This window comes from Elephas maximus, chromosome 19 (genome assembly GCF_024166365.1).
Source record: "Elephas maximus indicus isolate mEleMax1 chromosome 19, mEleMax1 primary haplotype, whole genome shotgun sequence".
In the NCBI taxonomy this organism is placed as follows: domain Eukaryota; kingdom Metazoa; phylum Chordata; class Mammalia; order Proboscidea; family Elephantidae; genus Elephas; species Elephas maximus.
The window spans coordinates 8,247,006-8,262,757 of record NC_064837.1 but is presented as its reverse complement, the minus strand read 5'-3'; the positions used below and the strand labels follow the sequence as shown (position 1 = coordinate 8,262,757).

General features: G+C 38.4%; 1 protein-coding gene across 9 annotated transcripts in view; it reads left to right on the top strand.

Moving 5' to 3' along the window:
- The window catches only part of DNAH9 (dynein axonemal heavy chain 9), a 468,295-nt gene that overhangs the window by 245,353 nt on the left and 207,190 nt on the right, over positions 1-15,752 (top strand). For all 9 annotated transcript variants that reach the window (XM_049859546.1, XM_049859547.1, XM_049859545.1 and 6 more), the window contains one exon: positions 13,564-13,725. In XM_049859546.1, the coding sequence (XP_049715503.1) occupies positions 13,564-13,725 (162 nt within the window). The remainder of the gene's footprint in view (positions 1-13,563; positions 13,726-15,752) is intronic.

Here is a 15,752-nt window from a genome sequence, read left to right as displayed (position 1 = left end):
GGGAAAAAGACAATGTTTTCAACAAATGATTCTGGCAAAACTGGCTATCCCTCTGTAAAAAAAAAAAAAAGAAACAGCACCCATACCTCACACTATACACAAAAATTAACTCAAAATAGATCAAATATCTAAATGTAAATATAAATACCTAAATATAAAACCAAAAATTATAAAGATCATGGAAGAAAAAATAGGGACAATGCTATGGGCCCTAATACATGGCAAAAATACTGTATAAACCGTAACTAACAATGCAGGAACATGAGAAGATCAAATAGATAACTTAGAGCTCCTAAAAATAAACATGCTCATCAAAAGAGTATAAAAAGAACCTACAGAATGGGGAAAAAAATTTGGATTATGACCTATCACACAAGGGTCTAATGTCTAAAATATACTTCAACACCTCAACAACAAAAAGAAAAATAGCCCAATTAAAAAATGGACAAAGGTTATAAACAGACACTTAGCCAAAGAAGACATTCAGGCAGCTAACAGACATGAGGAAAGGCTCACGATCACTAGCCACTGTTGTTGTTGTTAGGTGCTGTCGAGTCTGTTCTGACCGATAGCGACCCTATGCACAACAAAATGAAACACTGCCCAGTCCTGAGCCATCCTTACAATCGTTGCTATGCTTGAGCTCATTCTTGCAGCCACTGTGTCAATCCACCTCATTGAGGGTCTTCCTCTTTTCCACTGACCCTGTACTTTGCCAAGCACCATGTTCTTCTCCAGGGACTGATCCCTCCTGACAACATGTCCAAAGTATGTAAGATGCAGTCTCACCATCCTTGCCTCTAAAGAGCGTTCTGGCTGTACTTCTTCCAAGAGAGATTTGTTCGTTCTTTTGGCAGTCCATGGTATATTCAATATTCTTCACCAACATCACAATTCAAAGACGTCAATTCTTCTTCGGTCTTCCTTATTCATTATCCAGCTTTCACATGCATATGATGCGATTGAAAATACCATGGCTTGGGTCAGGCATACCTTAGTCTTCAAGGTGACATCTTTGTTCTTCAACAATTTAAAGCAGTCCTTTGCAGCAGATTTGCCCAATGCAATGCGTCTTTTGATTTCTTGACTGCTGCTTCCATGGCTGTTGATTGTGGATCCAAGTAAAATGAAATTCTTGACAACTTCAATCTTTTCTCTGTTTATCATGATGTTGCTCATTGCTCCTGTTGTGAGGATTTTTGTTTTCTTTATGTTGAGGTGTAATCCATACTGAAGGCTGTGGTCTTTGATCTTCATTAGTAAGTGCTTCAAGTCCTTAAATGCAGATCAAAACTACAATGAGATACTATCTCACCCTGACATTACTGGTACTAACTTAAAAAAAAGAAAATAACAAATGTTGGAGAGGTTGCAGGGATATTGGAACTCTTATGCATTGCTGGGGGGGATGTAAAATGGTACAACCACTATGGAAAACGATATAGCACCTCCTTAAAGCTAGAAATAGAAACAACATATGATCCAGCAATCCCACTCCTAAGAATATATCCTAGAGAAATAGGTGCCATCACAGGAATAGACATGCCCATGTTCATTGCAGCATTACGCACAGTAGCAAAAAATGAGAAACAACCTAAGTGCCCATCAGTGGATGAATAAATTATGGCACATACACACAATGGAATACTTTGCAACAATAAAGAACAATGATTGGAGGTGGAGCCAACGTGGCTCTATAGACAGAAGCACCATGTCATCCTCCACAGCAAAGACCCAAAAAATTAAGCAAAACAAACATCAATCCTGGAACTCTAAGCATCAAATAAAGAGATAAAGAACTCAGCCAAGCACTAAATAGGATAAGAAACTGACAGATAACAAAGAGCGAGGAGAAATACAGAGTGGAGATCCCCTACAACCCAAAGCGGCACAGATTTGTCATCTTGGACTCCTCAGCCACAGAGAACGGTGGACAGGGAGTACAGGAAGACAGCTTCACAGAGCTCCCAGCACCAGGTAACCAGTGAAACACACTTTCCACCTGCCACCCTTCTTCCCCCTGTTCGGCCTCCTCCACTTTCTGGCAGGCCATGGTTGCTCTGCTGGGGAGACACTGGCTGCTTGGATTCTCCTGCCCCACACCTGTCGGCTCCTTTAGTGCCATTTTTTTGTTGCTGTTGTTTTTTTCCAGCTTCTTTTGGTTTCTTCTCTCTCTCTCATCTCCTTCCTTTACTTTCTCTTGAACACCTGGCTCTGTGTGCCATCTCTGCTACTTCTTGACACACTGTGAAGCACTGCTCAGCTGGGGAACCGCTTCCCCCGGTCTGCACTGCCATGCCAGTGGGCTCCATGGAGGCATTTTTCTTCTTCTTTTTTTTTTTTTTTTCCTTCATTTCTTGGTTTCTCGTCTCTCTCTACCTTCCTTCTTTTCCTGTCTCCTGAATGCCTGGCACTGTGTGCCATCTGTGCTTTTTCAAGATGGGCTGTGCAGCACTGCCCAACTTGGGACCCATTTCCAGTGGGCTCCCTTGGGGGCATTTTTTCCTTTCTTCTTTTTTTTTTTTCGTGGTATCTTGTCTCTCTCTACCTTCCTTCCTTACATTTCTCCCAATCACCTGGCACCATGTGCCATCTCTGCTCCTTCTTTATGTGCTGCGCTATGCCGCTTGGCTAGGGACCTGCTTCCAGTGGACTCCCTTGGGGCATTTTTTTTTCTTTCTTCTTTTTTTCCCCTGGTTTATTGTCTCTCTCTTCCTTCCTTTCCTTCCTGCCAACCACCTCACATCTCCCCCCACCCCAGTTTCTTGTCTCTCTCTACATTCCTTCCATTCCTTTATCCTGGCCACCTGGCCACATGTGCCTTTCTCTCTCTTTTTTTAAAATCTACTTTCTAATCTTTCTCTCCCTTCCTCCCTTTCATTTCTCCCACCCACCTAGCTGTGTGTGCTATATCTGTCCCTTCTTGATGGGCTGTGCCTCACCAGCTGGCTAGAAAGTCACAGGCACATTGCTTCCCCAAGTCTGTGCCACTCCAACAGCAGGCTCCCTCAGGTTTTTTTTTTTTTTTTGCCTCCTGTTTCTCTCTTTTCTCTTCTTTCCCACACCCACTTAGCTCCACACATCACATCCTCCCCCCTTCCTCCTGCTATTTGGACCATGTGCTGAGCATTGTGCCCCCAAGCAGCACAGCAGTGGTCTACCATAACCTGTCCAGAACCACCCTATTGGCCACAGTACATGCCACAAACAGCCCATCAAGGCTGCTCTCCCTCCGGTGGACTTGCTTGCTGCACCGTAGCTGAGCAACTGGCCCTGCCCATTGGAAAAAAAAATATTGCTGTAAAGTCTATTCTGACTCATAGAGACCCTATAAGACAGAGTAGAACTTCTCCATACGGTTTCCAAGGAGCACCTGTTGGATTTGAACAGCCAATGTTTTTAGCTAGTAGCCGTAGCTCTTAACCACTATGCCATCAGGGTTTCCACTGGACAAGGTAGTGAGGATTATTGTGCCCACAGACAAGCAAACAACAAAGATCGCTCAGTCCACCTGCTCAGACCTAACCAAATAAAACAAAAAAGTAGCATGACACAAACCAATCTACAATAAATTGATGAAGAAAATAATTAATGTTCTGAAGACAGCAGACAATATCAAAACATATTTAAAAAAAAAAAAAAAAGGACAAGGCTTGTTCCAGTACACGTCCAAAATAAAACACCAGATGACTTCCAGTAGAAGAAAAGGCACTGGAACTACCTGACAGGGAGTTCAAATCTCTAATATTCAGGGAAATCCAAGACTGGAAGGAAGAACAGACAAACATGAGGAAAAGACAGATAAAATCATGGAAAAGACAGAAAAAACAAGGAAAAATTCAGGAAAATAATACAGGAACAAAACGTCAAAATAAATTCACAACTAGAAATCATGTAAAAACAGCAATTAGAAATCCAAAAGATAAGCACCAAGATTTCAGAGATGAACAGTATCATGGAAAGTTTGAGGAGCAGGTTTGAAACAATGGAAGACAGGGTCAGCAAAATTGAAGACAAATACTTGGATACTATTTTGAGGAAAGATCAGAGAAAACAAAAAAAAAAAGAAGAAGAAATCCTGAGAATGATGTGGGATACAATCAAAAGCACAAATTTGCGAGTAATTGGAGTTCCAAAATGGGGAAAAAAGGGAAAACACAGAGGATCATTGAAGAATTGCTGACAGAAAAACTTCCCTAATATCATGAAAGATGAAAAGATGACCATCCAAGAAGCTCAACAAACCCCATATAGGATAGACCCCAAAAGAAAATCACCAAGGCATATTATAATCACACTCACTAAAACGAAAAGCGAAGAAAGAATCCTGAGAGCAGATCGAGAAAAAAGAAAAGCCACATACAAAGGGGAAACAGTAAGACTAAGCTCTGATTACTCGGCAGAAAGCATGTAGGCAAGAAGGCAATGGCACGACATATATAAAACCTCGAAAGAAAAAAATTGCCAATCAAGAATAATATATCCTGCGAAACTCTAACTCAAATATGATGGTGAAATTAGAACATTTCCAGGTAAACAGAAATTAAGGGAATATGTAAAAACTAAACCAAACTTACAAGAATTATTAACGGGAGTCCTTTGGTTAGAGAACCAACAACATCAGAAAACAGCCTGAATCTAGGATACAAGACTGCATCAACCAGATGCCAACCTAGGTAATGAATTCTCAAGGAAAAATCAAAACTAAAATATTTACAACAGTGAACCAGAAAGATTAATCTGTAAATGACAACAACATCAAAACAGTAAAAGAGGGAATAAATGGTGTAGGTATAGAACTTTCTAATGGAAAGGAAGTCAAGGCGATACCAAGTAATAAAAGACTAGTTCAAACTTAGGAAGATAAGGGTAAACTTCAAAGTAACCACAAAGAAAGTTAACAAACCCACTCATCAAAATAAAGAAGAAAAAGTCTCAGTAAACACGAAATGTTCAAAAACTAAAGAAATGAAAACAAAATCCACAAACAAAAGGAATTCATCACAGGAGAGTAAGAGGAACAAAGAGAAGCACTGCAAAATGACAGCCATCAACTCACACCTATCAATAATTACATTGAACATAAATGGCCTAAATGCACCCATAAAGAGAAAGAGAGTGACAGAATGAATTAAAAAAAACAGGATCCATCAATATGCTGTCTACAAAAGACATGCCTTAGAAACAAGGCATAAATTTATTCAAAATCAAAAGAGGAAAAAAAATATATCAAGCAAGCAGCTACCAAATGAGAGCAGGAGTGGCAATACAAATCTCAGATAAAATAGAATATAAAACAAAATCTACCACAAAAGAAAAAGAAGGATTATATAATGATTAAAGGGACAATCCATCATGAAGATATAACCACAATAAGTATCTATGCACCCTTACATACGACAAGCTCTAACAGCACTCAACAGAGAAATTGACAGTTCCATAATAATAGTAGAAGAATTCAACACGCCACTCTCAGTAAAGGACAGAACATCTAGAAAGAAACTCAATAAAGATACCAAAACCAAAAACCAAACCCAGTGCTGTCGAGTTGATTCCAACTCATAGCAACCCTACAGGACAGAGTAGAACTGCCCCATAGAGTTTCCAGGGAGCACCTGGCAGATTCAAACTGCCAACCCTTTGGTCAGCAGCCATAGCACTTAAGCACTACGCCACCAGGGTTTCCCAATAAAGATACAGAAGAGCTAGGAGACACAATCAACCAACCGGACCTCATAGACATATATAGAACACCCCACCCAACAGCTGCAAAGTACACATTCTTTTACAATGCACATGGAACATCTCCAGAATAGACCACATCTTAGGTCACAAAGCAACCCTCAACAAAATCCAAAACACTGAGATAATACAAAGTATCTCCTCTGATCACAACACCATCAAAGTAGAATTTAACAACAGGAAGAGCAAGGAAAAAAATCAAATACATGGAAAGTAAATAACACCTTGCTTAAAAGCCACTGGGTAATAGAAGAAATCAAAGATGGAATAAATAAAAATTCCTAGAATCAAATGAGAATGAAAACACATCGTACCAAAACCATTGGGACACAGCAAAGGCAGGGCTCAGAGATCAATTTACAGCAATAGATGCACACATCAAAAAAGAAGAAAGGACAAAATCAAAACATTAGCTACACAACTTGGACAAATAGAAGGAGGACATCAAAAGAAGCCCACAGCCACCAGAAGAAAGGAAATAATAAAGATCGGAGCAGAAATAAATGAAATAGAGAATAGAAAATAAGAGAAAGAACCAACAGAGCTAAAAGTTGCTTCTTTGACAGGATCAACAAAATGACAAACCATTGGCCAAACTGACAAAATAAAAGCAGGAGAGGACACAAATAACCCAAATAAAAAATGAAATGGGGACATTACAGCAGACCCAACTGAAATAAAAAGAAGCATAAGAGAATACTATGAAAAACTATACTCCAACAAATTTGAAAACCTAGAGGAAATAGACAATTTTCTAGAAACACACTACCTAACCAAACTAACACAAACTGATGTCCAAAATCTGAACAGACCCATAACAAGAGAAGAGATTGAAAAGGTAATTAAAAAAAAAAAAAAAAACTCCCAACAATAACAACAAAAAAGGCCCTGGCTTAGAAAGATGGCTTCACTGGAGAATTTTACCAAACATTCAGAGAAGAGCTTACACCAGTACTACTCCAATTATTTCAGAACATAGAAAAGGAAGGGGTACTTCCAAATTCATTCTATGAAACCAGCAGAACCCTGATACCAAAACCAGGAAAAGACACCGGAGAAAAGAAAATTACAGACCAATATCTCTCATGAATATATAAAAAAATACATATATATATATAGATGCAAAAATTCACAAAATTCTAGCCAATAGAATTCAGCATCATATCAAAAAAAATAATACACCACAACCAAATGGGATTTGTACCAGGTATGCAAGGATGGTTCAACATTAGAAAATCAATCAGTGTAATCCACCACATAAATAAAAGAATCACATGATCATATTAATGGATACAGGACAGGCATTCAACAAAGTTCAACACCCATTCCTGATAAAAACTTTCAACAAAACAGGTATAGAAGGGAAATTTCTGAACATAATAAAGGGCATCTGTACAAAACCAATGGAAACCCTGGCAGCATAGTGGTTAAGAGCTCTGGCTGCTAACCAAAGGTTGGCAGTTCGAATCCACAGGGTGCTCCTTGGAAATTCTATGGGCAGTTCTAATCTGTCCTATAGGGTCACTATGAGTCGGAATCAACTCGATGGCAATGAGTTTGGTTTTCTTTTTGTATACAAAACCAACAACCAACATCATTCTTAATGGAGAGAGGCTGAAAACATACCCTTTGAGAACAGGAGCAAGTCAAGGATGCTCTTTATCACCACTCCTATTTAACATTGTGCTGGAAGTTCCAGCTGGAGCAATAAGGCAAGAAATAAAGGGCATCCGAATTGGTAAGGAAGAAGTAAAACTGTCCCTATTTGGGGATGGTATGATACTATATGCAGAAAATGCAAAAGACTCCATGAGAAAAATACTGGAACTAATAAACAGATTCAGCAGAGTGACATATAAGATAAACATAACAAAATCAGTTGGATTCCTATACACCAAGAAAGAGAACAACAAAAAGGAAAACAGCACCATTTTTAATAGCCCCTAAAAAAATAAAATATTTAGGAATAAATCTAACCAGGGACATAAAAGACCTGTACAAAGAAAACTACAGAACACTACTGCAAGAAACCACAAGAGCTCTACATAAATGGAAAAACATACCATGCTCATGGATCCCACTCATGGATAGGTAGATTTAACATTGTGAATATGTCTATTTTACGCAAAGCAATCTACAAATACAGTGCAATCCTGATCCACATATCAACAGCATTCTTTAAAGAGAAAGAAAAAACTAATCTTTATATGGACAGGAAAGAGGCCCCAGATAAGTAAAGCACTGTTGAAGAAAAAGAATAAAGTAGGAGGACTTGCACTACCTGATCTCAAAACGTACTACACAGCTACGGTAATCAAAACAGCTTGGTACTGGTACCATGACAGGCACATTGACCAATGGAACAGAACTGAGAACCCAGATGTAAATCCATCGACCTATGGTCCCCTGATCTTCAACAAGGGCCCAAAGTCCATCAGATAGGAAAAACAGTCTTTTTAACAAACAGTGCTGGCAAAACTGGATGTCCATCTGCAAAAAACTGAAACAGGACACATACCTCACACCGTACACAAAAACTAACTCAAAATGAATCAAAGACCTAAATATAAAACCAAAAACTATAAAGATCATAGAAGAAAAAATAGTGTCAATGCTAGAGGCCCTAATACATAGCATTAACAGGATACAAACCATAACTAACAACACAGAAACTCCAGAAGATAAGCTAGGTAACTGGGATCTTCTAAAAATTAAGCACTTATGTTCATCAAAAACTTCACCAAAAGAATAAAAAGAGAACCTACAGACTGGGGAAAAATTTTGGCTATAACAAATCCGACAAGGTCTAATCTCTAAAATCTACAGGAAAATCCAACACCTCTACAACAAAAAGACAAATAATCCAATTAAAAATGAGCAAAGGATATGAACAGACACTTCACCAAAGAAAACATTTAAGCAGCTAACAGACACTTGAGGAAATCTTGTGATCAGTGACCCTTAGAGAAACGCAAATCAAAACCACAATGTGATACCATTTCATCCTGGCATGATTGGCACGAATCAAAAAGCCTGAAAATAACACACGTTGGAGAGGCTGCTGGGAGATTAGAACTCTTATGCACTGCTGGTGGGAATGAAAAATGGTACAACCATTTTGGAAAACAATATGGCGCTTCCTTAAAAAGCTAGAAATAGAAATACCATATGATTCAGTAATCCCACTCCTAGGAATATATCCTAGAGAAATAATAGTCATCACATGAATAGACATATGCCCACCCAAGTTCATTTCAGCATTGTCCACATTAGCAAAAAGATGGAAATAACCTAAGTGCGCATCAACAGATGAATGGATAAACAACTTATGGTACATACACACAATGGACTACAACTCAGTGATAAAGAACAACGATGATCCATGAAACACCTCACAACTTGGATGAATCTGGAGCCTATTATCCTGAGTGAAATGAGTCAGTCACAAAAGGACAAATATTGTATGAGACCACTAACATAAAAACTCAAGAAAAGGTTTACACACAGAAAAAAAGAATCTGTGATGCTTAAGAGGAAGGGGAGAGTTAGGGAGGAAAAATCACTAACTGGATGGTAGGCAAGTGTTAACTTTAAAAAAAAAAAAACTTTGGTGAAGGGAAAAACCACACGACAACACACAATATAGGGGAAGTCAGCAAAACTTGACCAAGGCAGTCACAGAAGCTTCCTAGACACAGCCAACCATCTGGAGGGACCAAGTTACTGGGGCTGCAGGCTGGAGACCATGGTCTCGGGGGACATCTAGGTCAACTGGCTTTACATAGTTCGTAAAGTAAATGTTCTATATCCCACTCTGGTGTTTAGTGTCTGGGGTCGTAAAAGCTTGCAAATGTCCATCTAAGATAAATCTATTGGTTTCATCATGTTTGGAGCAATGGAGACTGAACAAAACCAAAGACAGAAGGAAAATATTACTCCAAAGGACTAATGGGCCACATGAACCACAGCCTCCACCAGCCTGAGCCCAGAAAAAATAGATGGTATCCGGCTACCAACGCTGACTGCTCTGATGGGGATCACAATAGAGGGTCCCAGACAGAGCAGGAAAAAAATGTAGAACAAAATTCAAATGCACAAAAATGAAGACTAGACTTACTGATCTGACAGAGCCTGGAGGAACCCCTGAGATTATGGCCCCGGACACCTGGCTAACTCGGAACTGAAGCCACTCCCCAAGTCTACCTTTCAGTCAAAGTTTAGACAGGCCTATGAAACAAACAATAACACACATGAGGAACGTGCTTCTTCATTCAATCAACTATATGAGATCAAATACACAACACCTGCCCCAAAACAAAGACTAGAAGCAGGAAGGGACTGGAAAACTGGGTGAAAGGACACAGGGAATCTGGGACAGAAAGGGAAAGGGGAAGAGCACTGACACACTCCAGGGATTGCAACCAATGTCACAAAACAATTTGTATATTAATTTTTGAATGGGAAACTAAGTTACACAGTACATTTTCACCTAAAACAAAATTTAAAAACTTAGGGATTTTATAGTTACCTTTCTCTTATTGATACCTAGCTTAATTCCACTGTGGTCAGAAAATACACTCAATGTGATTTTATTCCTTTGAAATAGGTTGATGTCTTCTTTACGTCTCAAAACATAAAGCACTTGAAAAAATGTATAAGCAGGTGTTGGGTGCAGTGTTATCAATGTGTCAGTTAGGTCAAACTTGCAAATCACGTTGTTCCAATGTTCTATATCCTTACTGATTTTTTATGTCTGCTTGTTCTGTCAGCTTCTGAAATAGGCGTGTTAAAATCTCCCACTGTGCTAGTCAGCTTATCTGTTTCTCTTTTTATTTCTTGTGTTATTATTCATTTTATTATGTTATTAGGTGAACACAAATTTAGAGTTTTTGTATCTTCCTACAGAAACCCTGGTGGTGTAGTGGTTAAGTGCTACAGCAACTAACCAAGAGGTCAGCAGTTCAAATCCGCCAGGCGCTCCTTGGAAACTCTACGGGGCAGTTCTACTCTCTCCTATAGGGTCGCTATGAGTCAGAATCGACTTGACAGCAGTGACCCTTTTTTTATTGTTAAATGCACTTCCTTATCTCTAAAAATGGCTCTTGCTTTAAAGTCAACTCTGTATATTAGTCAATATTTTCATGATATACTGTTTACATTTTTTATACTAAACTGTTCTGTATTCTTATATTTAAGATACATTTCCTATAAGCAGCATGCAATTATGTTTCTTAAAAATTTAGTTTGATAGCCTGTTTAATCCATTTATAGTTAATAGTTGCAACAGGTTATTATTTTATATAATAATATTTTGGGGTTAAATTGACTTCGTATTATTTGTTTTCAATATGTCCTACCTATTCTACGTTTCCTTTCCTCTCATTTCTTGCCTTCTATTGAGTTGGTTGTGTATGTTTATTCTTCGATGTTCTCTAGTTTTTAGTCTGCTATACCTCTTTTGACTATTCATCACCTGGCACCAAATGCGTCCTTGACTTATTAAATCTGTTGTAAATTAGCGCTTTTACCAATCCCTGTACAATGCAAGGGTCTTAGAACGATTTACCCTCTCCAACTTTTGTGTCGTTATTTAAATTAAATGTATATCTAAACCCAACAGTACACTAATGATTTTGTTTTATTCAATCAACATTCATTTAGCTTTGCCCACATATTTACCCTTTCATTGGTCTTTATGCCTCCGACATTTGCCTGCTTTCATGTGGACTCACTTTTCTTCTACCTGAAGAACTCCTTTTAGTATTTCTGTTAGTTCATATCTACTAGTGAAGAATATTTGACTGAAAATATATTTCTTATTTTTTTAAGGATTTGGGGTGGTCAAGTTCTAGGTTGACAGCTATTTTAGCGCCTTGAGGGCATCATTCGACTGTCTTCTAGTTTCTGTTGAACAATTTTTCTCAGTCTTATTGTTGCTCCTTTGAGGATACAGATACCTTTTTTTTTTTTTCCTCTGCCTGCTTTTAATATTTTCTTTCTGTTTTTGGTTTTCAAAAATTTCACTCCGACGCCTGAGATGTTTAAGGTGGCGTTTTACCCTGCTTAGTGTCTGTAGAACTTCCTATACTCTTTTTTTTTTTTTTCTATTTTGGGGGAGTTGCAGCCAGTATTTCTTCAAATATTACTTCTGCTCCTGTTTCATTTCTTCTTGTTCTCCAGTGTGTGTATATGAGATCTTGTCACTGAATCCTGTATGTCTCTTTGGACATAAGAGAACTTTACGGACCATCTTAACCTCTTACTTGTCTCTGTCTTTTTAGCTTCTAAGCCTTCAGACCATTGCTTGTAAATTGACAAATGCTTCAAGAGAAAAAATAGTGCATAATTCTGGGTTCACCTTATTTTCTTTTCTGTCAAAGGTCTTAGCCCCATGAGTCATCATTTCCTTGATTACTCTCTATTGCCTTTAAAAAGATTAGAATTTATTTTTTTTTCTAACTTCTGTAGTTGATCTCAGTGAATTGATGTGCACTCATCTATTCTACCACTACCTAAAAGCAGAAATCTTGGTGAAGATTGTTGCTATTTTATGGTAATCAAAGGACAATATCAGCCTATTCGTTCTTTCAACAAACTTTCATGGAGAATCTACTATATGTCAGGTGCTGTGCTAGGTGCTAGTAATAAAATGATTTAAAAAAAAAACAAAAAACCTCATCAGAAATGAAGTCCCTCAACTACCCTACTTTTGAGACACCATGACCTGGAAGAAGCAAAAATAACTTTAGAAAATAATAAATCTATAACAGAGATATACATATGAAGGGCCAGGTGGGGCACATGAGAGAGAATGCTGTTGAACAGGGAAAGGGAATGTCACGGAAGACTTCAGCAAAGAGGTATCACTGGAGCTGGATTCTTAAATATGAGCATAGAAAGAAAGGAAGAAAGCATGTACCAAGGCATGGAGGCAAGAAAGCATGAAGGGTTAGAAAATAATTCAAATTTTGTGTATCTGGAATATAGGTATTGTAGGAAGTGGTGGTAAGAGTGTTCCTGAGGAAGTAGATTAGGAGTTATATTAGGTACAGACTTTATGCCATGTTGATGAATCTGAGCATTATTCCGTGGGTAATGAGGAAACGTCGATTGACCCCTTTTCCTCTAAGACAAGAAGGAAAGTGATAAGGAAAACACAGACATAGATGAATTTGAACTTAGAGGTCTTGCTGAAATTGTTGAGGACCTCTAATCTTGGTGGCCTCTGTTTTTCTGTGAAATAAAAGACTAAGACAATGGATAAGAGAAACAAGGCAGAGATGATAAGAACTTTGAGAAGAATGGCAAATATCTGGGACAATCACTCTGGCATATAGAAAGTGGAATTTCCTATCGATGAATAAATGTATTGCTGACCTACAAAGGTCCACATATCCATTCCAAGCCATTTGCCAGAGTTTTGCTTTTCTGTTAAGCAATTATCACTGAAACCAGCTTTTAAAATGTCACAAATGGAATTGAAATAAGTAGAGAAGCCAGCTCTTTCCTTTTTGTGGTTATTTGGAACATAGATAGTGGTCAAGATTCCATAGATAGTGGTTAACATACCTGGAACCTGAATACAAAACCTTAATGTATGTGTGATACCTGGCATGTTTCCTCTCTTTCTAAACCTTAAAATCCACATTACATAAAATGTATGTAATAAAAATGACCTCATAGGATCATCATGAGGATTAAATGAGCTTTGTCAGGCAAAGCATCCAGCCCAGTGCCTGTCACATCACTGACTTCCATAAATTGTAGCTGTTGTAGTTTTGAATTGTTATTAATGTTATGTTTTGTCTGTTCTCCTTGAAGGGCATACTCTTCTCCTCAGTCGAATGTGTTAAATCCACACAGGACCTAGTAAAGCTCTATCTACATGAATCAAATCGAGTTTATCGGGATAAAATGGTAGAAGAAAAGGACTTTGACCTTTTTGATAAAATCCAGACAGAGGTGATGAAGAAAATTTTTGATGTGAGTATTGCACTTTAGAGTTTTTACATGTCAAAAGTAATTATAACTATTCAGATGATTGCCCAATTTATAAAATCTAGCCTCTAAATTGGAAAAAGTTAAAGATTAGATTAAAAAAAAAAGAAAATTTATCATAATTTTGCCCAGACCAAAAATACTGCAGCAAGAATAAATACAAATTAGTCATGGAATCTCAGTGCTGAGAAGGTCCATAGAGTATCTGATCTAAATCTTCACCCAGAACGGAGTCCCCTTAGTAGCAGTCTCTAGATTGGCCCCTTAGATGAAGCTCCGATTTCCTTGAGGATGCACTACCAATCTTCCCCAAGGCAGAATAGCCAAATTTGGAACCACTTGGAAATTTGAAACAATTTTAATTATTAGAAATTTATTTTAACAATGACCTACAATTTATTTCCCTGCACACTGATCCCAGGTCTACATGACTGACTTTTAAATATTTTAAGTTCATTTCTTTTTCTTCCTGAATCTTCTTTTCTCCAAGCTAAATATCCTCAGTCTTTTTAGCCAGCTCTCATATGGCTTGGTTTCAAGCTCAGTCATCATCTTGATTGCTCTCCCATCGGTTGGCCCCTCTGAAATTGTGGTGCCCAACTTTCATCAGAATAACCCAACTAGGATCGGACCAAAAGCAAGACCGCCACTCCCATTTTCTTACATACTATAGTGTTTTCCAAAATGTGTCCTACCAAACACTTGTCCTACAAGATGCCCCTTGGAAGGAAAGGCTCGGTGGTGACGTAAAGTTGTGAAAGTGCTTCATACTATAACCCCCTTTTGGAGAGTCACTGTGCATTTAGCAAGCTAAAGCCTGAAAATCTTGAGTAACCCTGATTAACATACCATTTCCCAGATGTATTGAACCCTAAAACTCTTTTCCCTTCATAAAACCTATTAATTTGCAGAACAAATGGTTCATGGACTATGCCTAGGGAAGCATGGATATATTAGCACAACCTAAGATTGTATTATATTTCTTGGTATCAAAGTTACCCCACAACTAACCTTAACCCACAACTGTCAACCAAAGCCCCATGTTTTCCATATATTGCTGCTTGTTTCCTTCTTTTTCAAGCTTAGAAATAACCAACTCTTATATTTAAGTGCATGATGTTGTCCCTATGCTCACATTGTTAGGTTTGGTCCCGAATTTTCTCCTAATGAGTTCCTGAGTTTACCTCTGAAGACATTTGCCATCCCTCCCAGACTATGTGACAGCCTCTCAGATGTTTGGGTGGCGTTTTAAGTAACTTATCTCAGCCTGCCACTCACCAGGTCACACATCCTGCATTTTTCTACTTTTCTCATCATTTTTATCTGGCCTGGTGTTCAGCACTCTCACTTCTTGGATGCCCTTCTCTGAGCATTGTAGAGTTTGTCAATTTGTGTCTTCATTATTAGCTCTGCAACAAGCGTAGTCTTCCTAAGCTGCTCTGAGCTAGTACTTTAGAGTAATGACTCAGTCTTTGAGATGGAGGTCCCTGTGTGGGTCTGTATGCTAAAGACACGCACTTTTGATCATAGACTCAGATATAATTAATTTGGCCATTATCCTTTCCCAAAACCTTTGAAAACCAGAAGCACCCTTGGCTGCACCAAATCTTAATATTGATATCAAGGAAAAGTTGCCAAATTTCCACCGAAAGAGTCATGCAGTCCTGTTTTCACCATCAAAAACTTAAAGTTCTGTGATTCATGGCCCTTGTGTGACATGGCGTCGCTTTTAAAGAATCTTTGATTCGCTGTGTGCATTTGGTTTTTTTTCTCTCCCTTCCACACAGCATGGCTCTGATCATAAAAACAGACTTGTTGCTTTGTTCATCAAAGATTACTTGCAGACCAGGATTTTCAGAACTGTGCTTCAGTTACCCGTTTTCAAACTGGGGAAATGCATTCATTCCCCCAATACTTGCGCACGCACGTTCATAAGCTCTCAAGAATACCTGTACCAGTTGCTGTCAAGTCAGTTCCGACTCATGGCAACCCCATGTGTATCAGAGTAGAAC